The following is a 25,177-nucleotide window of genomic DNA, read 5'->3' as shown; positions in this document are numbered from 1 at the left end:
GGCTCTGCAACAAGGCTTGTGGAAGTCTGTAGTGGAGACAGTGGCACTGAGGATCCAGGAAGCTAAATCGGCGCTGGAGCAGCTATGGAGGGTCAAGGATGAGCTGGTATTCTCAGAGTCAGGACTGTTGCTTAGGGGTGACCGAATTGTAATCCTGCAGAAAGATGCGAAAGATAGACACATTACAACAAAGCATTAATTGTGGCACCATGAAATCTATGTGTTATGGTCAAACAGTTATTCACTGTACACAAGCTTTTACGTACAAGGATTTTGTCAAGTGACAGAGGACACCGAGATGGAATGTCTTGTGATGATCGTAACAGAGACAACGCCAGAAAAAAACATGCTATAACTGCAACGTGCGGTAAGCAAAAGACATAGTCCAAAATAGATGTTTTTTCTACTCTAAATGCTTTTTGGAGGATTTTGTCTGCACTGTGAATTTAAGGTTTTTAAGAACAGACTAAATCAGTGACTCAACCCCTGAAGTGTGCCTGAAATAAATCTTTAATGAGTCTTTAATGAGTATGGCCTGAGCTGGCAAGGCTCAGCCAAAATCGGTAAATGCCCATTCAGCGGCACTCTACAGATGTTAATGTCACTGCGGTCGGCCCAACTACATTAGTTTCAGGTCCCACTTGTTAGACAATCCTGGCTACGCCTCTGGTCAACAGTGACGGCATGTCACATCTCCCCCAACAGGCAGCGAACACAGTCATGGCGTGAATGATGATGGCAGCTCAGCTGCACCACAGGCTACCCCAGCAACCATATCACCCACCACCATCACTACCACCACGGCAGCAGGATACAGGTCTGGTGGTGAAATCACTGTGAGCGCCAAGGGAAAAAAGGCCATCCCTGTGCAACCAAGGAGACTGGAGGATCTGCCTCCACTAAGACACCTACCACCACGGTACCCACACTGCCATCTGCTGAAGTGCTCAAAATCACCATTGCATCTGAGAGGCCAGCTGCTCAAGTGGCTACAGAGATGCCAAGTTACGCCACTGCTCCTACATAACCATTTCCAGCAGTACCCACAATCACTTCTATGCATGGGGACCTGCAGGGAATTTACACAACCATGGCAACACCACTATGGCTCTCAACATGCTACCTCCATTTCCCAACATGTGCCCACGCACCACTGTCATGGGCAGTGTTGGTGATGACTAGGATGTATCAGCACCCCTTCTTCCCTCTCTACACTGGTCCCTCACCCGTATTCACTGCTTGGGGCCTGCTATGTCAAGACCCTCAGGTGCCAGAGAGACCCCACAATGATGATGACACAGCAGACAAATTGTCAGGAGGTGCAGGTATGATGGCTACCTGAGATCACCATTCCCCAGTGGCCATACAGACCCTGTATCCCACACGGAACAGATTGACCCTGGTATAACAGAGGCAGTAAAACATCCAGCAACTTGCAGAGGTAAAACTTCCACACTCACAAGCCATGCGGGATGTGGTTCAGGGGTCCACACGCAGAATATCACACACGTTGGATGTCCAGTCCAGATGGATGTCAGAGAGCACAGCAGCCATCACAGTGGTAAGTCAGAGGACCTGGAGGGCTACTGAGGCCATGTCCGCAGGGCTGGAGACGTTTCTCCGTGCCATGACCTTAACTTTTCAGCAGCTCTGTGGTGGTGAGTACAGTGCAAGCTCCCTCTTTGCATCATCAACGGAGGGGTTGGTGGTAAGCAGTCCATGCCACCGGTCACGCTGGAATACCTGTCACACGGGGAAAGGGCCAAGCTCACCCGGTAGTAGGGAGTGATGGGCCCATGTACTTCTAGATGGGGGTTCAGCGTAGTGGAAGGGCATAGGTGTTGGGGAGGAGGGTGATGGGAGGGCATTGTGTATTGGGCAGGAGTGTGGTAAGAGTGTTGGGCAAGATGGAAAGTGTGACAGGAACATGGGTGTGACCCTGTCAAGAGAGGGCAGAAGTTGAGAGGGATCCCAGTGCTTAGCTCTCAGAGGGCTTGAATGCATGCTGGGCTTTTGGTATCACTGTCCCTATATCTACCAGCCTCTGTCCTGGCCGGGTCTCTTTTCTTCGGTAGCTAAAACAGCCGGTGTCGCAGAGACCACTGGGATCGCTACATAGCACAAGTTGTTACAGGCAGGGTTCAACAGGCTTTCCAGACCCTGATCCCTGATGGAAATACCCTACATGTGGAAATACAAAGCGGTATGGATGGGGCATGACAAAGAACATTTTAGAGTGCGGTTAAGGAATCTGCATTTTATGGGAAGACATCAAAGCAGCTGTCCTATCGAGTCCGGGAGATGATGAACAAATGTCTGGGGTTGAAGACATTCGATGAAGCCAAACTTATGTTCATACTGGAGCAGTTCATCGACTCTTTGCCCACATATCTACAGAAGGTGGTGTACCAGCTCCATGAATCCACTTGGGAAGAGGAGATTCACAAGGCTAACATCTCCAAGAGAGCTATGACTTAGTGAGAACGCTCTATAACCTCTAGAAAAACTGGTGTGGCAAACTCTCTGCAACAGGTTAATAATGGAAGTCCTCCACTTTGGGTGCCCAGCTCTACACAAGCCAGAACTGAGAAGACAAGGTCCAGCCTTGTCTAGTTCTCCAGCCAGCGATGGGAATCAGCATCTCTGCCTGTGGGAAGCACAGGCACATTGCCGGATTCTGTGCAGAGCAACAAAAGAAGGGGCCCCTACAGAGTTAGGTCTGCTACAAATAGATCTCAGGGAAGATTCTCTTCGGGGCACAGACCCATAGCAGGAGACCGAATCAGGTGTCCAAGATACCTCCACAATCTGTTCTGAAGGGCAAGACACTCCATAGGCAGCAACATGGGAAGTGCTGATTGAAGTGTTGTGGTATGGGTGAAGGATGTGCGGATATGTTCTGCATCCTGTGTTGCTGTGTAGGGTTTGCATGGCACCACCCTGAGTGATGGAGGGTGGCACGCACGTGTTGTGGCTGCTGCCCCACTGCCCCAAACCCGGCTGTGTTCCCATTCCCTCGGTATGAATCTGTCTGAGTGTTGAGCTGATTATGGATGTGTTATGGTTGGTGCAAGGGTGTAGCAGACCCTGTGTTTGGGGGTGGCAGTCCAAGATGGAAGGTGCTGTTGTTGTGGTAGTTGGCTGTAGAATGTTGGTGTACTGTTTTGCTGGTCTGTGTTTGAGGGTTTACGGGGAAGGATGTTATGATGTGATGTTTCTGTCCTGTAAATCTGCTGGCCATCTGTATGTATGATGAAATGCTGCGAGTGTGTGAGTGACAACTTACTAGAATGGTGACCTTTGAGTGGGGATAAGTTTTCTATGATTGTCAGTTGGGTCAAAGCTTGATGGTGTGAGGATGGCCGGTGGGTGGGTTATAATGAAAGGATTTTATGTAGTACCTCGTCTAGTAGCTCAAACACAATCCATCTGTGGAGTCAGCGATAGGTTTCCAGGGTAACTTTATTTATACATATAAACAGGTATTTATAGGTTCCAGTTACGCCTAAGGGTATTTACAGTAGGACAGGACTGGGAGAGGGGGCGTATGCAGGATCACCCACCGACCATCCTCACACCATCAAGCTTGGACCCAACTGACAATCATAGAACACTCATCCCCACTCACAGGTCAACAAACTGTTACTCACAGCATTCCATCATATATACAGATGGCCAGCAGATACACAGGACATCACATCATAACACTCCCCAATCTGTTCTGAAGAGCAAGACACTCCAGAGGTAGCAACATGGCCAATCTTTTCCATGGGCTACACAACAAATGTCATATTCCAGTAACCATACAGGATGGCGCAGCCATCCTTTTGCTGGATTCCAGAACCGGCCCACTGCCATTCGAGCACTCATCACCAGAGAAGGTCTTGCTCCTGTGGCCATCTAAAGGATTTTGCGTGCATACAGGAATGCTGATCGCTATTGCCAGGCCCATGTGTCGGTAGCAATCCTGGGAAAACACATGAAGGTACCCGTAGTGGTGATGCCACTGCTTCCCGGGGAGGTGTTGATTGGAACTGATTTTCCCCTATTTAATGGTCGTACAGAGGAAAGAGACAGCCCCCCTGAAGCAGGCAGATCAAACCCGGGCCCAGAACAGGGAACTTGGAGAGGGAGGTTGACTTATTGGAAAGGGTGGGGGTATGTGACAGGGCCATGGATGTGAACCTGACAAGGGGAGGGGGAGTTCAGAGGAACTCTAGTCTGTAGCTCCCAAGAGGGTCTGAATATATGCAGTGCTGTTGGTACCACTATCCTTGTCCCTATGCCTAGCAGCCTATGTCCTGGCCAGCCCTCCTTTTCGTCTGTTTCTTATCACAAGAAGGAAGCCCGACAAGCATCACTGGGTCAGACAAGAAATAGCAGCAAAAGCAGGAGCACGAGAATGCAGCTCTGTGCAACCTTAACAAAAACAACTCTGAGCAAGAGCAAGAGGAATCTATTTGTACCAACATGGGAATGTGATGGGATTTCCCCCCTCACCCCTCTAGGCTAAATGAAGCACCAAACACCCCCTACCACCCTCACCCACCACCCTCAGCCACACCAACCCTAAACGGACATAGGGGAGCAGTGGGGCATTAGAAGAAGGAAAGAGACTGGAATGGGACTGCATGGGAACTGGGGAGATCTAGGAACAGTTTCCACACCCTTTATGAAGGACAATTCACCCAAGAGAGGGAAAAACATAGGAACAAAAGACCTGTCTCAGCACATGGCTGCCTGCAGGGGAATGGAGTCTGAAAAGGGGACAGAACTAGAAGGCTTCTTGAAGACTTCCAGGGGAAGTCCCGGCCCCAAGGGGAGTATCTCTTGTAGAGATTGGTCAAGGAGGCAGCTGACTCAGAGCAAATTAGAGCCACTGGGAACTCCTGAGCTGGAAGAATGGGCTTTAAAAACCCAGCAGCTTAATTAGGGGATGTTCGGGTGAGTTCTGGAGTGGGGGAGGTGGACCAAGAGACCAGCAAAGAGTGGCAACAGGCGGGGCAGTAGTTGGTGGAGAATGTTTGTATATAGTGAGAGATTGACGGCAAGGTGTTGGGTCTAAGAGGGTGGTACCAATTAAGTTGTGTGTGTGTCTGAGGGAGAGCCTGAGAGAGACAGAGAGAGAGAGAGACTGAATTGCAAGCTGAGAGTAGAAAAGGGGAAAGTTGAGAGTAGAGTAAGGGGTATGTTTGTGAGCGTGTGGGTGAGAGAGAGGAAAGTGAGAGGCAGGAAGATAAAGGAGAGTGTAGTAGTGGGTGCAAGGAGTTTAGGGAGGGAGAAGACCAGAAGGGAGTTGGTGGGTAGAGCCTGTAGCTTGGAGAAAAAGAGCGGTAAAACCAGTGCACGGCAGGTGGAGCGATATAGAGTTTAAGACCACAAAGCAAAGTATAGGAAGATTGGAGATGGAGATAGGAGAAGCATGAGAGTGCAGAAAGACCAGGAGACAGTGTGAGAGTGAGAAAGAGAGAGAGATAAAGAAGGGTGTGTGAGAAAAGAGAGGGAGTGACCAGTGGATGATAGGCCAAAGGAAATTATTGGGGGGGGGGATCCCCTGGGTACCTGCCTTGGTCCACGCACATTGCAAGGGAGAGTCATGGAACCACCATGAATGCACCCTTGTCAACTGATAGAGCCTGGAGCTCTCTCTGAGCAGACCCAAAGAAACAGTGTAGGGGATAATAACTTTCACTTTAAGGGAAATCACTTCCATTCATTTGGCATAAATAGCGTGTGTTACAATACAGTTACAACCTCACGTGCAACATCAGAGACGTCCTTGCGCAAACTTCGGAGGACCCACTGTGAATTCCGAGGTTCAGTGGATACAATATTGCAAGCCCACATATTCATGAACACAGAGAATGTAACAAAAGTTACAAAAAGCATTTCTCACGGGCAGATTGTGGGGGGATACAATGTTACAATCAAGCAATAATCCCACATTCTGCTGGCTTCATTGGTCTGTGAAGTCCGCAAAATGAAGAGTTATTCCTGTTAGCTCCCTAAAACAAACCCTTCAGGTGCTAATAGCAATAGAAAAATCCATGGTTGCCATGGAAATGTAAAACAGGGTTCCGCTCTGAGCCCCTCTTCATTTCCATGGCTTCAACAGGAAACTGTGCAGCCCTTAAGCGGTAAGGAGATTTGAATTGAGGGGGTGGGGGGGTGAATTGGCTGGGTGGGGGGGGTGGAGGGGCTGGATATGGGGGCAGGAGGCAGGGGAGGAGGGAAAACAGCTGCACCAGGTTTATTGACCACTCGGGTAGCTACAAACTTGGGCTTGCTTCGGTAAGCCCGGGTTTGGAGCAACCTGATTGGCTGCCGCACCCACTGAGGATGCTAATTTCAGTTCTTGCAGGAAACCGAATGTAAACTGCTTACATAGTGTGTTTCCAGCATGCAATTCATACTCTGGAAGTACAGAAGCCTCTGCTCAGCATAGACCACACCATAGAGGATCAGAGAGGGGAAACTAACTTCCAAGATGGTTGACCGGCCAGTTATAGGCTTGGCTCAGTCCCATATACCCAAAGAAGCCCCAGGTGCAAGCAGAGACAACTAATTCCGGTTCTCACGAAATTACAAGCCACATGTGAAAACCCTTACTAACAGTCCCATCCAATACCACCCCAGATGACCAGTGTGGATTGCAGAAGGTTGTGGCCGGTGGCGGGAGATTATTGGAGTGCGATACCAGGGGTGATAAGGAAGGGAAGAAAGGGGCGGAGGTGGTAGTAACAGCAGTGGAGGGTGTGGTATCAGAGGAGGAGATTGTTGTAAACACTGAGAAGGTGGTAGTAGAAGCAGCAGGGGAGAAGATGATAAACGTGGAGGAGGTGGTATACCAAGGAGGATGTGTTTACAAAGAGGTAGTAGTGGCAGAGGAAAGAAATAGGTGATAATCAGAGAAGGAGTTGGTGGTACCCACAGAGGAGGTTTTAGTAACAGTGGGTGCGGTAATCACACACAAGAGGAGCAGGTGGAAATAGTGGAAGGCCCAAAAGAGGAGAGGAAGGTCAACCTCTAGCTGGCTAAGGAGGCAGAATGAAGAACGATACCCAAGCAAGGAGGACAGAGGAGTAGTAGTCAGGGTATTGTTCAGGGGACCCCAGACTTGAGGGAGAAGAGACCCCAGAATGAATGAAAGTCGAGGTGCCACTGGTCAGTGACAGCAAGACCTCGACTCACCTCACTTCGATGGGGATACTGCAGTTATGCCATCAACTGGTCAAAGAGACAGTCCAACTCGGAGAGAATGTGGGTTTGATGAACAAGGTCAGAGGAAAGTGTTTGGGAAGCCCTGGGAAACCTACAATGTCACTGGGAGGTGAGACATCCTCCCACTCAGCGTGATAGACCTGGCTTTTGCTCCATCTATCACCCTTTTTGACTTGTATATCAAATAAAATGTGTCAACTGTGCTTCCACAGTTACGTTTTTTGTGCATCCTTTGCCAGCCTCCTGACAGTTCCTACAGTGTCAGCTAAGCACCTTGATTTAAGGCAATATCTCTTATTTCACATCCATGAAAACCCTGACAAGGCCACATAAAGGTCTCCCCAATGATCGGAACCATCAAGTGTGTCAAGTGGCTCTGGTCCAATGAATCCAACTGTCACCCCACATCTCAAGGAGTAGAGTCTGGGGTGGAAGATTATCCCTCAGCATCCAGTGTCTGAATGGGGCACGCAGAATTAACTGTCTCAGGGGCTCATGGTCCGTACTCTGAATATAGAGCAAGGAGAGAAGATCTGCCTAAAATCTGTTTCTAACGTACACAGAAAACATGTGCTTAATACAATAGTACAGGCATGCCTACTATCACTTAGTTGGGAACAATGAATTTCCTAGCCCAGGGAAGTCCTTGGAGCTCCTGGTTCTAACCGGACCTGGCCAGTTTTGTACCACTTAAGCTGTGCTCTCATTCTGCAGGTGTTCAGCACAAACAGAAGTGGTCAAGAAAAGCGCGTGGTGAGGGAAAGGGTGGTTGAGGGTCCAGGAGATTCATGAGCCAAAAGGAGAGGGGTTTGGAAAGGGAAAGATAAATGCGGGACACATTCCACATAAGATCAACAACAGAGCCGCAGAAGTTACAGGGAAGATTTTGATTTGTTAATTCTAACTCTCTGGCTCAATCCCCTCTCATCACCAGTGATGTAATTGTCTCCCAGTGAGATGTTGCCTTAAATTCAAGGTCCTGCGTTTGGTATTTCAATACCTCTGGGGCTAAGCCCCTTCCTATCTCCAAATTAAGATTCACCAATATATATCATCCTGCTCACTACATTCCGAAAATCAATATTTATTGCTGATTTATTTCCAATATGGATGGGACCATAGATTTGCTTTTGCTGCACCCTGTTCTTCCTCTGTCCATCACAGCAATGGAAAACTACTACTAGTTTCAAAATGCCTTTTTATAGACTAAAATCTGTTTAATTGGTCTGTTGCTCAACCGCAACTGCTTGCCCCTCTAAGTGCTCACCTCAACGCCCTGTTAATAGATATAAGCATCTGTATATTGCTCAAGCCCAGGTGGTCGACATGGTTCCTTTTCTTTTTAACGAATAAATAAATAACTAATTAATTTATAACGACCCAAAAATAACAAAACAAATTACTTTTTTCCCCTATTTTTTGGGGTGTTCATCCCAAAACCTGTTTCACCTTGCTAAAGACCCACCCCAACCACCTCCTCACAAGATTGAACCCTTTAGCCCACACACACAGTTTCTTGATAAAATGTGTCGATATTTATGTTTCGTTATGAATTGATTCGTTATTTTGTTTCCATTATTAACACTGCGTACCGGTCGACATATGCATCTTTACAGGCCCCTTCCCAAAAATGAATCCCCACTTTCACTTCTGCCCCTTTACCCCTCCCACAGTACTGCCCCTGTTCTATTCCTTTTCAATGGATGCCCTCTGAAGTTCTCTTTCCTATGTCCCCCATTGCCCCAACCTGGCTTCGCCACCTAAGAACCCAGTACTTCACCACCCCCACCACCCCTGTTCCCATACCACCAGTTAGTTACCTCTGCCCCACCAACCCTGCTCCCTCGCCCACATTACAAGCATATCCCCAGTACACATCCCCCCCTCACAACCCAACCACATCAACACCTTTCAAGAACACTCCACCGTACATACATTGCCCCCACACCCGTCTGACCGCAGCCCCAATTTATATGCATATCCTTATAATGCATTCTCCCCACCCCCGTCAACCCCAGACCACCCTCAGCTTGTAGATATGCGTGCCTGCACATAACTAAGTGGTCGATCAATTGGACGGGTCAAACTGTTCCAGTGGTCTACCAGTCCAAACTGGGGACCACTTAATGATGAGCAGGTGCAGCAACAAGCAGTCAGGCTCCAGCAAATGACCCGATACTGTGGGAAGGCAATGCATATTTATGACAAGTTTTGTTTGCCCAAGAGATTGCTAATCAATTCACAGGTGTATAGCTGTTCCACCAAATGTCACAGCCATTCTGTCCTGGAACGTGTTGCACTCCAGTGCACACAGAGTAGCCTGATTCCCCTCACTACTCTCTCTCTCTCTTCTTTCCCTCAATTTCCATTCACCAAGCAGTCTCCAGGGGATGTGGGGTCTGTGTTCTATATCTCTGGCATCTTCTCGTTATTAATTCCTTTTCCTTTGCCGAGCTAGTGATCCTAGCAAGAATCATGCCCTTTGAGAAACAGACACACCATCACTCCTGTACCAGCGGAATGGATTAGAATAAAGATATGCTAAATAAAGAGCCACAAAACACCGAGAGCACAGAGGAAAATTATATGTTCTTCCATGCCTAATTCTAAACAACATTAGCACCCTAGAAAGGTGCGCTGGCCAATCAGGACGCTCGGAATGTGGGCTGGATCCTACAATATAAGCCTGTATACCAAGCAGCCTGAGTGCTGCTGGCCAGCGCTCCCTTCCCCGCTTCTCCTTCCCGCTCCCCCCTCACACCTTTGCACCCGTGTAGTTTCCTATGCGGGTGCTAAAAGTGTCATTTAATAAAATTAAAAATAAAATAAACTTACCATTCCGTGCTGCGCGGCATCATAGTCTCACAACTCGGTTTTCTCTGTTGATGACGTGACAGTCATCAAAATAGAAAACGGATCTGGAAACTACAAAGCCGTCCCGCGCAGCACCGAAATGTAAGCTACTTTTTAATATAAATAAAACACCATTAGCTAATGGCCTCAATGACTAGAAACCCGGGCCGTACCTGGTGGCAATGGCCCCGGCTCCCCGAGTTAATAGGGCGGAACGAACGGCACAGCTTGCTCATCATTATGGCCATGTTTTAACATTGTTATGCTGATGAGCCATTCTAAACAATGGGTCAGCAGAGGGCCTTTACCACTGTTACAAGGCCAGTAGTTGTACTGCCAACATTCTGCATTAATGCAGTGTCTCCTTTAGCCAACATTCCACCCTGACAAAGTTCCAAGCACCTTCTTCAACAGATTTCTTTTTCATGGACCTGTTTTTAAGATGTTGCCATGTTATACTAGATGGATGATGGATACAATCGTGCTGGAAAGCATAACAACGTTAGATGCCACAGCAAAAAGCCAACATTGCTTAGACTTGGATGAAACCTCGTTCAAATTCACTGTCAAGCGATTTCCTATTAATACGTTTTCGACATGCGTGAAGCAAACACCAACACCACCCCTTATGCGCTGAAAATAAAAACCTATCTAACACCACTACTTCTCTATGCAGATTAGTCCATTCTCCTGGCAAAAAAAAACGCTTAAAATATGAATGCGGGGTGACAGGGTAAGTGGCCAGTGTGTACTGCAAACTGAAGAATCAAGTGCTGAACACATCCACAGCTAAGGAGAGGGCCGAGAGGGGCCCCCAAAGCTAGTCCAGAGAGAAAGGGCTCTATATTGAGGACATGCATTGGAGAAGGTCCTAAAGGTGGCTTATCTGGCTATAATCATCTCAGCAAACCTGCTCTGGGGAACCCATGCCTGAACGATTGTGGCCAAAGCAAGAACCAGAAGGGGCAAAGAAGATGAAGTGCATTCGAGCCCAACAGCAGTGTGTGAAGCAAAGATGCCTTGCAAATGGCTGGATAATTAGCAGAAGGGGCGAGAACCTTCTGGTTGAGAACATGAGAACACTTCGCCAACCTGGTACTCGAAGCAGACATGCGCCCTCGGCCCATCCCAGAGCACCTTAAATCTGCACTGCTGGTTACAGCTAAAAGAGAATTCAGAAAACACATGTTACTAGTCGGTCAGCCCTGCCTGAGGCAACAGAACGCCTTCCAAATGACATGTGACTAGTAAGCCTGCATGATCAGGAAAGAGCCTCTGCTATGACCAATTTAGGGGGGGGGGCGCTGCTCGTGAATTCTAAGACGTCTACTTCGGCCGAATGCGAGAACAGGATGGCCTACCGAAAGGACATTAACTGGACACAACTGTTCTGCCAATGACATGGCATGCGATCATATCCTGCCTTCCTTTGGTGTGAAGTATGCCGAACATTTGCAAAAACCAAACTAAATAGCTGGAGCAAATGAGAAATGAACTAAATGGAACATGATAAAGCGCGCGGAGTGCAACATGGCCAGGAAAAGGATTGAGTCATGCATAAGAAGGTTTTACAGCAAAGATGAGAACAAAGCAGTCTGCTGTCTCATGGCAGATCAGGACAGTTGATCCCTTGTGGACCACAATGCATCTGGACATTTCTTTTTTTTACAGGAAGTAAAAGGCAATGACAATGTAATCTCAGTCAGGCCGAATTCTGGCTGCAGCCAACGTAAAACAGAAATCATGACCCTAACAGCGGCATGGTTCAAAGCACGGCCATGTCATGCCGTGTGACCATGCCGCTGAGTGATTAGTACTCATATTGGATGAATACTATTAAAGACCCTCACCTCTCCTTTTCCCAACCTGCTTCGTAAGCCAATCCTACGCACCTAACAGGGCATTCAGCACAAACTGATAGCATAAACAGGCCACCCTGTAAAGGGGACAGAACCACAGCCAGCTGTTCTGCACTAATGGAGCCATACAACTGTTTACATCGATCTGTGGGAACGCAAGGAAGCCCAGCAGATAATGAAAGCGCGCCATCCAACGACCCTTAGCGTTATGGCGTCAGCAGACCCACCCTCTTGCAAGAACATTTTGTGATCTCAGCCCTTTTTTCCCCAGACAATGAAACTGACCCTGTCGCGCTATAACTTCCCATGCCTCTATAATTCGCCCCAAAAATGTTTCATCAGTATGTTGTATGCACAGACAAAGTGTTTATCCAGATCGTCTTCCAAATGATTCTGCATATAGTTTGTTCTTATCCTTTAATTGTGTGTGTGTACTTTTTTGGAGCGCCATGTGTGTACAAATAAAATGTGTAAATAAAATCCAAATTGGGGGGTGGCGAGGTCATTGTTTCACTGTATGGGTTTTAGCGGTTAATCAGTGACAGCTGATTGATGGTGGTTAGATCGGTCTCTTATCTGCCCGGTTGTGTGTTGGAACTGTTGCATGACGGGTCATGGTTGTTGCATGACCTATGCTCTAGTAGCAAGGTATGCCACTGGACACATGGGCACCGCTTGGTGCATCCTTCTACGCCAAGACCTGTGACTAATAGGGTGGACCAACACGTGAAGCACGGATTGTACTTGAACTCATCTTCTTCCTTCTACACTTCTGTGGCTATCGGGTCATATTTTCGCCTCCAAAAATATAGCCGTATATATGGTCGTCGGAAACGGCCATAGGCGATATTTTTGGTGTCGAAAATATTAGGTGCGGGGGTGTCCCCCGAAGGGTCCATGTGTTATTTTCGCCGCAAAAAAATGGTGATATTTTTGCATCGCGATATTTCTGCGGTGAAAATATCACATGGAACCCTTCTGTGTGACATTTGCCTTCTACAATTGCCGTGCAGCTCGTGTATCAATTGCATAATTATGGTTGATTGGTCAGGGGCTTTGTACCCAATCACATGAAGGGTCGAGGGGGCGGGGGTGCTAAATTGCTGTGTTATCATTAAAGGGCTAGGGTGGTTGCCTGTTTCTCAGACATGACCCAGGCACATAAGATAAGGGACGAGGAAGAGGCGGATCCAGTGTGATTAAGATTACTGATAAATAATCGGGGCATTGCAAAGGTCTGAGTTACACACACACAGTTTGTGTATATTAGGTCTTTGGGGATTGCCAGAGCTTTTGGGCAGTAACATGATGTGATCTCGGTCGTCCTGCCTTTGCATGGGGTGTGCCTTGCAGTCTCCTTACGCACATCATGCTCGCATTCCCCCCTGCAAATACTAATGACAATAACCCTTCTCTTTTCTGTAGACGGATGAAGAGAAAACGCAAGGCCTTCCAGTGGTAATGCCAGTGTTTGACCGAAATACCTGCAGTATCCCAAAGTCTCAAATATCATTTATTGATTATTTCATAACTGACATGTTTGATGCCTGGGATGGTAAGAACCTCTACATTTACATAACTCAACTGATTGATTCCAGCTATTGGTGATTAATTGTACGTGCACGATAAGCCCCCCCATGCCATGCGGTGTGATGAAGGTGTTCTTGAGGACAAGCATGCGTTATTGCAGGCCTGCTGGATCCATACTGACAGCAGATGTGTGGTGTGAATGGGGCTGATTCCGCACAGCAGGATGTTGTGGCCAGGATGCGGCCATGATCCTCACATGTTTGAGCGAAAGCTTCATGTATTACAAGGCACAAGATGAGATGGGGAAGAATACGGGACGAGGAGGGGGAAGGTGAAAAACAATAGCAAAACAAAAGAGGTGATGCTCGAAGGTTTAGAATAAATACTAACCTCTGGCATTGCTCTGGGCAACCCTCCAGGCAATCGTTCTTCACCTGCCAAGCCATTACAAAAGGGGGAAGACCATATGTCAATCAGGCTTCGTGCCACCGCCAAAGGGGCAGTCCAGCCCGAACTGCTAAATCACATCCCTTCCGCACGAGACCACAAGCATCCCCAAAAATGTTTAGGCCTCCTGAGAAAGGTGAGATTGAGGGACAGAGCGGATGATAGACAAATAACACCAAAGGCAGAGGTTGAGAGAAATGTCAAAACAGTGGGAGAAAAGGAGAGGGATAAAAGGAAGATAATACAACATAACTGAAGAAATAACTAGATGGGAGAGAGGATGCTAAAATAGAAGAAGTAAAAGGATGAAGAGGACTGGGAGCCAAAAAAGGAACTTGCAAGGTCCGATTGTTATGGGGTGTCAAGAAGACAACAGAAGGGAGTTCAATAGCTAAGGTGTAGGAGCAGAAGCAGGAAGATCCAAACTAAGAAGCACCTACCTGTGAGCTACTCTACCCAGGCCTAGAAAGCTCTGGTGCAGGTTTGCAGAGATTTAGGTGGTCTGACCAACAGGCCTGGGTCCCCTAAAAGCCTGAAGGTGGGGAGATACCCTCCTGGGAGTTCAACATACTGCCCACTGCACAATCGAGCGACCACTTAGCCAAGACAAGCAAGGAGTAAAGGGGATTCTTGAAACCCCACAGACTGGGAGTTACTTTCATTTGACTGCCAGGAAGTGGATACCAAGGGAAGAAAGGAACGGACTACAGTTCGCAAACAAGCCTGAATTGCTCACTGACGTCTTTGATCAGCCCTTATTATCATCCACTCTCAACCCAAAGCCATTTCTTTTGAAAATATTTTTTTTTTTAACTGAACATCCTGAATCTCTAGCTATCTGTTGATCTCTTGGCCGTGAAAGGTTCATTATAGAGAGAACAGACCATGACCCAATAAAGTGCCATCCATACCACCCACAGGCAAACTCTGGCAGGTTGAATCAGGGCATCTACTCCCCCCCGCCCCCCGAATTGGATAAAGGCGAAAATGTGCAGGGACCAATTCAGGCCCTCCAGTTTGGTGTCTCGATACTAACCTGAAGGGGTCATTAGGCTGGCCACCAGATGCTCCGCGGAAGATGATCGCCCCTTCACTGGAACCAAAGAAAGTGATCCAAGTGAGGAAACGTACATCAAATGGGGCTAGTCTATGACACTACATTATTATTATTATCATTATTATTAAGTAAATTAATTACTAGTGCAAGCAAAGCCAATCAAGAAGGGCCTACGAAGGAAGACCAGTGGTGCACATTCTCACTGGCTGGCCAGGTATCTTTTTGGGATCAAGCCTTCCATGCCAGTGTGGTATCTGAGTGAAGGGGACACCTCTATTGCTGGAGGGTGACTGGGGTTAGAGCCATGCAATCCCACTGAAGTAAAGGATGCTGCCATACAGCTTTCACCTGGTAGTAGTGGAAAGGAACCCGAAGGGACAGTCAAAGCCACTTTCACCAAAGCTGCAGGCATTGGCTTCCTGAACCCATTGGGTACCAAAATGATGACCCTGGTAAATATTCTCAGGATTTGGTATCAGGCCTGCTCAAGGTAACTGAAATATGGTGTTGCTCTATCTTGGAGAGAACCCCAACCCCTGCTGTCCTGTGGAGAGTTGCTGCCGAGGAGGACCCAGGAGTGCTTTTTACCAACTTTGAGAAGGATGTTGGAGACTGCCAAGTGGGAGAAGAATTACTGGGACAAATTCATCACACCACTATTGAATGAACTCCAGCCTGCATATCAGGTCTTCAATGCAGATGGTGAGACAGGGTACTCGGATCTAAAAAGGGGTGTTTTAGAGAGTCTGGACTTGGACACCAAATACCATAGGCAATGCCTAAGAGACCTTTGTCTCCAAATAGACTAGTAAACCCCCCATTAGGAGTTCCCGAATGCCCTAGGGAAATGGATCAAGCAGCTGTTGCTGTAAAAAGTTAATAATTATTTGTTTTGGAGCCGGTCTGTGCAAATCTGCCCTCCCTTGTTGCATTGCCAGGAAGGCAACTACAGCTGTCCAACCTTGAATAGGCAGTGCAAGCAGTAATGGGATACCACTAAGCCTATCAGGTAGCCTGAGCCCATAGCCTGAAGATACCCTGAACTGGAAAGAGACTGTTCCATTCCACCCAAGTCCATTGATCAGGTTAGCATTACTGAAATTAATCCCAGGGCAAGTAGAGAATGTACCCATCAAGAGCTATACCTGTGACAAACCTGGCCACACAGAAGGAGCCTACACAAAGATGACTGAAGAAACTATGGATACCAAATACTTATTCCTTGGAGCAAATACTAATGTGATGGACTCAAGAGCTCAGTGTGCCCTTAAAGTGTGGAGGCGTCATCCCCCTCCCTGATCCAGGACAAACAGGATAATCTGGCAGCGCCCCCTGATGTGGCCATGTAAAGATGGATTTATGGGGCAGAAACAGAAACCTGGAAGGGGACGAAGGGAAACACCTGATAAAAGAGCCATGTCCTGCTTGTCCACTTGGTGTGAGAGACCATTAAAAATATCCCTGTTATGCATTGTGGGGCAATGATAGAGGAAACTGCAAGTAGGTCGACAGATATCATTCGTATTCCTCTATAGTCGGGAAGTAGGCCCTTGGAGCCCTATCCTTACTTGCCTCATCACGAGTCTGGCGGTAACCCTTAAATGTGGCGGTAGCGCTATTACCGCCGCATTTAAGGGTCCGCCAGATAATGGCTTTGGCGGATTTCCCACAATAAACTTAAGAGAGACTAGAGGTAATATTTCCTATGACCGATAGTGAACAGCCCTCTATAAACAGAACTCTTAAACAATACACAATGTTCACTCGGTCCCTTGCTTCTGAGCTGGGGGAAAATCCGCGGCAAAATTGCCGATTTTTGGCATGATTACCGCCGGCGGGAAATCCGCCGGTGGTAATAGCGCAAATTTTTTCCCCATTGGGCCCAATGGGGAATGAGGAATGTATCATGGTGGACATAAAACATGATACATGTTGGGTTAGTCTCCTATGCTCAGTTTGCAAATCGAAATTATGAAAATTCAGTGCAATGTAATACATAATGTCATGTGAAAGGTCTTCTCTACCGCACCAAATCACCAACATGGTGTCTCAAAAAGCGGAATATGGTGTGTGGCAGCAAACATTTAACTCTTTGATGTGCTTTTTGATATCAATAAGAATTTAGTTGCATGTAACTGTTTCTCCTATGTCAGATTGGGTTAGAAAAAGACACGTGTGTACACATAAACATGACATGGGAATACCTCTGGTGTTTGCAGGAGTTAGGCACTCATGTTAAGCTGTCTGGTATAGCTTTGTATACGTATAGCAAAGTGTGTGTTCACGAAGGAAAAAAATGTAAATATGTCATTTGTAATTGTCTAGGCTGGGTCGGGTGGTGAAAGTATCTGTGATTTAATTTCAACATATGAGTATGAGGTTTATTTCATGCAGTTTTGCTTTCCTGTTTAGCAGGGGCGAGTAGTACATATTCTCAGGTAAAGCAAAGAAAAAGCTGTATAAATTCATGATTTATGGTTTACAGGTGGCTGCGAGTAACTGGCTCGTGAGGGACCTGCGTGGGACAATGGCCCTCATTACAACACTGGCGCTAAACCATGGCGCTATTAGCACCATGGTTGGTGCCGGTGTTGTAACGGGTCCGCCATGGTTCAATGGGGAATTACCACCCCATTCCAAGGTTGGCGGGGTGGTAATTCCCCATTGAACCATGGCCCTTCCCCATTCCCATTTTCGCCCCATAGGGCTCTATGGGAATGGGGAAGGCGCCAAGTACGGTACCGCAAATTGCGGTACCATACTTAGCACCAAGGTCCCTTTGCGGTCCCTACTTTAACGGCTGGTCTAGACCAGCCGTTCAGGTCGGGTCCCGCAAAGGGACCTCGTAGTAAGGCGCTAAGTGTTTAACGGCACTGCAGCCTTTTACGGCGCCGTTAAACACTTAGCGCCTGGGTCCTTAAGAGGCCCAATATATTTTAGCCACAAGCTGGGTTTATTTGAGTAACTCTGTGGAGAATTTAAGAGTTTTGGTAACAGTTCCCCCCTTGAGCAAGTAAGACTTGGTATGGACCTTAGGCAGAGAAAAGCTGCAATTTTCTCTGAAGGGAGAGAGTCAGCAGTGACGGGTGTCGTATCTTTGCCTCTTCCTGTCAGCCATGTGCAGGCCTTTCAGGCCTGCACATGGCAGCTTCCCTTCCCGGGGAGCAGCAGTGGGAGAGTGGAGACAGGCGAGAGAGGGGCCGTATAGCTGACAGAGTCCTGTTGGGTTGCGGGTCATCTTATGCCCTGTGTTTCAGCTGAGGTGACCCCCCTTCATGTGCCATATCCTCTGTTCTTCCGCCTGTTAGGGAGATTTATCAGTTGTATGCTTAATCCCCTTCCCTTGTGAGCCCCCACCCCAGCACTTTTTGCTGGACTTCTGGACCTTTTCCTTTTTCTTGTTCTTCTGAATTAGGGTAGCCCCCCCTCCCCCCATTCATTCTTATTTTCTCTAACCATGGGAACTCTGTTCTTTATATTTTACCTCATGTTATGCAGTCTTGCTTTCCTCCATATCTCCTAAAGGCACCTGTGTTTCACCTTTGCAGCACACAGCACCCTGTGTGCAGGGTTGCTGAGGGCCCTTTGAGGTTCTCTTTTTATATTCTTTCATTTTCCTTAAGAACTACTGTTCTTATGGAAAGAGGGATACTTTTTATCCTTCCTAAACCTTCACTTTTGAGAGATCAGCACAACCCACCTTATGTGGAGTGCTGAGAGGACACCTAGTATGTATCTCCCTTCTCTCTGCTCCTGTAACTTTCTGGCTAAAGTGACAAAAACTGACAGTCATGACTGGTGGCAGTGGACGTATTTTACCAACTCTTGTGCATTTTCCCACCGCAGGCTGTATTCACAGCTGAGGTTATGCACAAAAGGGTCACATATGTTCTAAAATGTGGATTTTTTCTTCATTTGCCATTTTATTGTGTGGTTGCCCGTTGTTAACCCTTTTTCTACCATCCTGGGATGGGGAGATCTTGATGTGAGTTTTGTCTTTGGCAGGAACCCTTTGTGTAGCACGCCAAGTCTCCAGTGTGTCTGTGGGGACAGTAAGCCGGGGAGGAGTTTGATACTCCACTGTCCTTTGTCTGCTGATGTGCCTAAATGGAACCAGTTCTCACTGGGGGGCTGGCTGTCCTGATTGGACAGCCACCCACCGCTTTCTGTAAACTGCAGGGAGAGTTTGCAGAGGAATGAATGGGAAATTTTGATAAAAGGTAGGTTCCTGAGGCAGAAGGCAAGTCAGCCACTGGTACAGAAGATCCGAAGCAGAGTATGACCAGTGACGCTACCAGTAACCACGAAGAGACCACTGCTGTCCTGACCCCGTTTTCTGAACAACAGAAGAGCTCCGAAGAGGACGACTCCTTCCCTTTGGCTAGTGAGACCAACTAGCCATAAGACAAGATGCAGAACGAGTAATCCCATGATGTGCTGTTACCTGCCAGGACTGCAAACCGCCAATACTAGGGGGCCTCTGACCTAATTGCAGTGCAACATCTTCCCGTGAACGAACCCTCACAGAACTTTGGTGAGCTCCAGTTGGACCTCCAGAGGCAAGATCCCCCTCCTCAAAGTCCCCTTATCAGAGCGCAGGACTGCAGAATCGAGGCAGATTGTAAAAAAGAACCAAAACCGCAGACCGACATGGGAGTCCGAAGAATTCCTTTGTCATTTCTGGCAACTGCGACATCACTTCCAGAGTCCCTCCTTTTGTAATCATGACCAAGGATCAGGAGGCCAAGGCCACGGTTACTGCACAGGAAAGAATCCAGCAGTACATTCTTCAATACTCTTTAGGTACTGTGGGACTTAAAGGCATGGTCTAGTAAAAATGTTTATTGTCCCTACGGGTCGGCCATGTTTTTTTAAGCCTAAGTGGCTCGATTTTAGAAAACCTTCCTATGGACCTTACCCGTGTTTTCGTCCATTAAACGCACACGAAAACAGGCACCAGGGAGCTGCCATTTTGTGATAATCCTATCATTTCCCCCATCGCCCTGGCTGACCTGCTTTGGCGGCACTAAATCATATCCCCCGCCCCTGAGCCTGTCATCAGCAGACTCGTACCGCCCATTTCCCAACGCCAAAGCACGTCTTGTGTCAACATTCGCTGCGCTTCAGCTAATGACGTGTCGCCATTAAAATGGCAGGACGCCTCTTTCCTCAATAAGTATAAACAGACCGTTTCACAACACACAGCAGCAGATTTTCGATTCCATTCCTCTCTCTGTGTTACTTAGAGTATTTTGTGACTCGTTTCTGTGCTCTGGTCAGCTACCTTCGCCGCTTGTAGCCCGTGTGAACACCTGTACCATCTCGGTAAATTATTTTACTTTGTTTACCACACAATGGCTACACTAATGCCCTACGTGTACGAGCCCGAGTATACTGAGGAGGAACTACTGGAAAGGGAAGCACGCGAAAACAATGGGGATTCGGACGGCAGTTGGCAGGACGAATCAACAGATGAAGAGCCTGGGCCTAGTCGCATGGACGGCGTCTCCACCTGGTGCATATGCAATCGGTGCGAGCTAATGCCAACCGAGGAGGAGAACTGCTGCTGCCGAGAAAACTCGGGATGCCTGGCCTACATTTCGGAAGGCGAGCCACGACCACAATGCATCACCGAGCTGCCAGACTTCAGGGCAGCCTGCCTCACACGGGCCGTGTTGAGGATAATGATGGTGCTTATGCACGATCTTCGCGCAACTGTTCGTCCTCGTAATCCGAGTAACGAGTAAGTATACTCTGCTTGTCATGCCACTACTATTTCATGTTCTTCTACTATATCCAAAATTACATCTACATATCATTGTAACGCATGTAAGTCGTTCATAGTGTGCATTGTCTAGATAGCATTTGTCCGTGCAGAATGCCATTAGTTACAAGAATTGTCATTGACAACAAACGTTTATTAAACTTATCTTGGTCATTTAAAAACAGTTTGTTTCATTCCTTTTCACAGGTGGTACAGGCTGGTGGCCTATCGTTCCTTTACATGGTGGCTCCACAGGAGGCTTGGACATCGCTTTCGAAGAGTGATACCCGCCTGTGCCGTTCGTGCCATTAGAGAAACGTTCCCGAGTGACAGCGGTCAGTACAGGGGATTTTCTCTCGCTGTGCTGCAACCTGACCTGTATAATCTTTAAAGTCTTGTATTTTTGTGTCATGAAAATAAGATACAAAATAAAACACCACATATATTTTAACAACGGTTGTTTCGATTTTTTAAATGAATCAAGTGTGTCTCCATTCAAGGATGGACGTCAGACATCTGTGCCCCGAATGGGTGAAGGTCTGGTCGCTGTGAAGCTGGGTGGTCACTATCTATCTAAGCTAACATAACATATTCTCGATAATGCATGCACTAAATAACACTTGTTCAAAGTCTTTCAGTAGGTTATGTCTCTATAAAAGTCACACATATATCTATACTAACAATTACCATTGGATTATACAGGCCTTAGGGTCTTGACCACTATAATACACCGGTTGAAGTGTGGGTCTGTGCTCACAAGAATCTCCGGTCTGTGGCATTTGTTATTGATAAGCAACGATATACTATCAAAGGCGGTTCGCGCCAGTGGATGATCGCTGGCATGGGGGGCCGTCAGGGGCGCGAAAGGCCAAGGTGCCAAACTGCATGTACACTTCAAAAGGTATCCCATGCCAAGGGGCCATTGCTCACATGGCCTCCTCAGACCCCTTGTCTCCAGCCAGGCCTCCCCTTGAAGCAGGCCGCCCCCCTGCAATCCACATAAGTGTGTCTCCATTCAGCAGTCTTCCTGTGCCTTATCTGCACACCCCAGGCCCATCCATCCCACCCCCTCTATCAAAGGCGGTTCGCACCAGGGGATGCGCGCTGTCAGGGGCGTGAAAGGCCAAGGTGCCAAACTGCATGTACACTTCAAAAGGTATCCCATGCCAAGGGGCCATTGCTCACATGGTCTCCTCAGACCCCGTGTCTCCAGCCAGGCATCCCCTTGAAGCAGGCCGCCCCCCTGCAATCCAAATAAGCGTGTCTGCATTCAGCAGTCTTCCTGTGCCTTATCTGCACGCCCCGGGCCCATCCATCCCACCCCCTCTATCAAAGGCGGTTCGCAACCGGGAATGCGGGCTGTCAGGGGCGCAAAAGGCCAAGGTGCCAAACTGCATGTACACTTCAAAAGGTATCCCACGCCAAGGGGCCATCGGTCACATGGCCTCCTCAGACCCCGTGTCTCCAGCCAGGCCTCCCCTTCAAACAGGCCGCCCCCCTAAAACCACGACATACATACGTCATTCATTCACAAACGCACCCCTGTTTCTAATACTTTATAAACCACTTGATATGTCTCATGAGAACATCTTTGTGCTTTGCAAGTCAACTCCTGAACGTGCTACCTGGCAACCACTGAGATCTACGCTAATCTGCTCGTCGTCGTGCTATCCGTGAACTTCTGTGACCGCTTAGAGCAAACCCATCAGTGTGCTACCTGTGGCCACCCACCTATTCTCCTGCAACATACTGCTCTGCTTGCTGAATACAACTGTTTGTTGGTCAAGGTAAGGCCATGTATCCTAGTCATATTTCGCAGATTTTTAAATTTCTATTTATTTGCGAGTAGTGTACACAATAGTGCTATGTTCATTGGTCTCATTGCTATTGACTTGAGTTTCCATTGCTATGCCATCAATAGATCTATTTATTTTCATCTGTGTCTATTGTCATCGAATTGCATCCTTCGGGGGTCCAGTCTATAATGTAAGCATGTTTCCTTCTCGTGCAAGACAGAACATCCAAGGGACGAGTCACATGTTCAGATTTTAGTCACATCATTTATACATTTCTGCAACTTATGCAAATACTAAGCCGCACATAATGAACTGGTATAGTTCCTGCGACCAAAACAAACCTTGCATTGATCATTGTATGATTCATTTACTTTTGTATCAAATCTTTATTCTTGAAGATTGTATAATAATGTCGATATTTACTTTTCAGATTTATCAACAATGCCTGCCTGTTCGATTAGCGGTTGCCCTTCGAAGACCCATGCAAAATCTGAAGGCACTACAATGCATGTATTCCCGAAAACTGTTGATCGAATAAGAGAATGGGTCAGACATTGCGGATATCCACTGGATGAGCTGGAAAGTAGAGTCCAACAAGTCTTACAGGACAAGAGGGGTGATCGATACCGCATCTGCAGCCGGCACTTTTCCTTGGACATGTACACAACATCTTGGGTAACAAAGAAGAATAAACGGCGAACGACACGGAAATTGCTCGAAAACGCTATTCCCACTCTATTCGTCCACATTCCCCCACCGGTGAGTCAAGTGTCCGGATTTAGCTTTATGCCTTGCGGTAGTGTGTAGGTAGCCGAATGGATTAATTGATATTGTAGGTTTTCTATCCCTTGTAAAAATTTCGATATTGATATGAATGTATAGTTTTTTGAATAATGACATTTATCAATATATTCTTTTTCGATTTCATAACCCACAAACACAATGTATATATATATGGGAACAGGGAACTGTGCTGTATTGAGCATTTTTCAAGTATTCTGTCGCCTTACATGGCTATTTTTAATATTGGCATTTCATTATCAATCATTAATTTACCTTTACAACTTCTTGACTATCCCTTGAATCTGAAGCAAGAACATTCTACATCCTTGACGTGGTCGCAGTTATCAACCACTTCTAGCGCGTATCAGGTAATCTTACTAGGCTAATCCGCTACATACTTGTTTTATGCATGTCAAGTAGTAGTTTTATTCTATTGTGTAATTATTTTACCGAATGTTTGGTTAGTGCTTTCCAATTGATATACACCTTAGTTATCGTCCACTGGTGGGTGTTTGTTTTCAGTTATAATTAGTGTTATCCATACTAATGCAAGTACTGTCTTTCAGGGAGATGCTGAAGCGTCCGCCACATCTACAACATTTCTAGATGTTCTCCACCAGCAGGAGGTATGGATACTGACAGCTCCATCGAGCGTCATCATCAGAGCTGGAATTCTTGTCGTTTGATTGTTCTACACAATGTTTCATTCGTGGTTAGCCGTTGATATGTACCTGTGCTGTCGACCCCAGGTGTGTTTTATGTTTTCACTATTGTAATCCTCACTAATGCAAGTACTATGTTTCAGGCAGTTGATGGAGCATCCACCCCTGCACTTGATGCAGAGCCTGACATTCAAGTAATTCCAGGGGAAGTGGAAGCGAGACCATGCGTATACGAATCGGCGCAACAGCTTTCGGAAGTGCGCACTACATTTGCAACATCCATAGATATTCTTCAGCAGCACGAGGTATGGATACTGACAGCTCCATCATGCGTGATCATATAACGTGATTCCATTTGCTATACTTTCTTCCCTATTAACGCAAGTGCTGTGTTTCAGGGAGACGACGAAGCTTCCACTACAATCACAACATCCAATTTAGATATTTAGATTTTCCTTGATTCTTTTAGACAATGCATCATTTGTGGTTATCTCTTTATATGTACCTGTGCGTTCGACCCCAAGTGTGTGTTATGTTTCCAATATTGAAAACCATACTAATGCAAGTACTGTGTTTCAGGGAGACGACGGAGCTTCCACTACAATCACAACATCCCATTTTGATAATGCAGATGTAAAGGAATCGGAGAAATAATTCGATGAAATCTGCATACTTATATTTTCCTTGATTGTTTTAGACAATGCATCATTTGTGGTTATCTCTTTATATGTACCTGTGCCGTCGACCCCAAGTGTGTGTTATGTTTCCAATATTGAAAACTATACTAATGCAAGTACTGTGTTTCAGGGAGATGCTGATGCCTCCTCTTCAATACAACCATTCATGGCAGTCCATGCAGAGCCAGAGGTATGGATACTGACAGCTCCATCGAAATAGATCATCACTGGTCGAATACTTGTCGTTTGATTGTTGCACACAATGTTTAAATCGTGTTTGGCTATTGAGAGGTACCCGTGTATTCGTCCTCACGTGTGTTTTATGCTAACAATATTTTGATACATAGTAATGAAAGTACTATGTTTCAGGGAGACGATGGAGCCTCATTCCGTGCTGTCTATGCGGATACAGAAAATATAGTCGTTGCAGCGCAAGAGGAAGGGAGGACATGTGGAAACGAATCGGAGCTACAGTGTGCAGATGTTGAAGGTCGAGTCAAAAAAGTTGCAAAGAAAAAAAAACAAAAA

General features: G+C 46.9%; 1 protein-coding gene across 2 annotated transcripts in view; it reads left to right on the top strand.

The window, feature by feature from the left end:
* PDE8B (phosphodiesterase 8B) overlaps positions 1–25,177 on the top strand; it is a 1,197,077-nt gene that overhangs the window by 1,109,146 nt on the left and 62,754 nt on the right. For both annotated transcript variants that reach the window (XM_069627430.1, XM_069627431.1), the window contains one exon: positions 13,359–13,488. In XM_069627430.1, coding sequence (XP_069483531.1) covers positions 13,359–13,488 — 130 coding nt within the window. The remainder of the gene's footprint in view (positions 1–13,358; positions 13,489–25,177) is intronic.

Source organism: Ambystoma mexicanum, chromosome 6p (genome assembly GCF_040938575.1).
Source record: "Ambystoma mexicanum isolate Mex_15411 chromosome 6p, UKY_AmexF1_1, whole genome shotgun sequence".
Classification (NCBI taxonomy): domain Eukaryota; kingdom Metazoa; phylum Chordata; class Amphibia; order Caudata; family Ambystomatidae; genus Ambystoma; species Ambystoma mexicanum.
The sequence above is the reverse complement of the archived record's forward strand: the minus strand, read 5'-3'. Positions and strand labels throughout refer to the sequence as shown.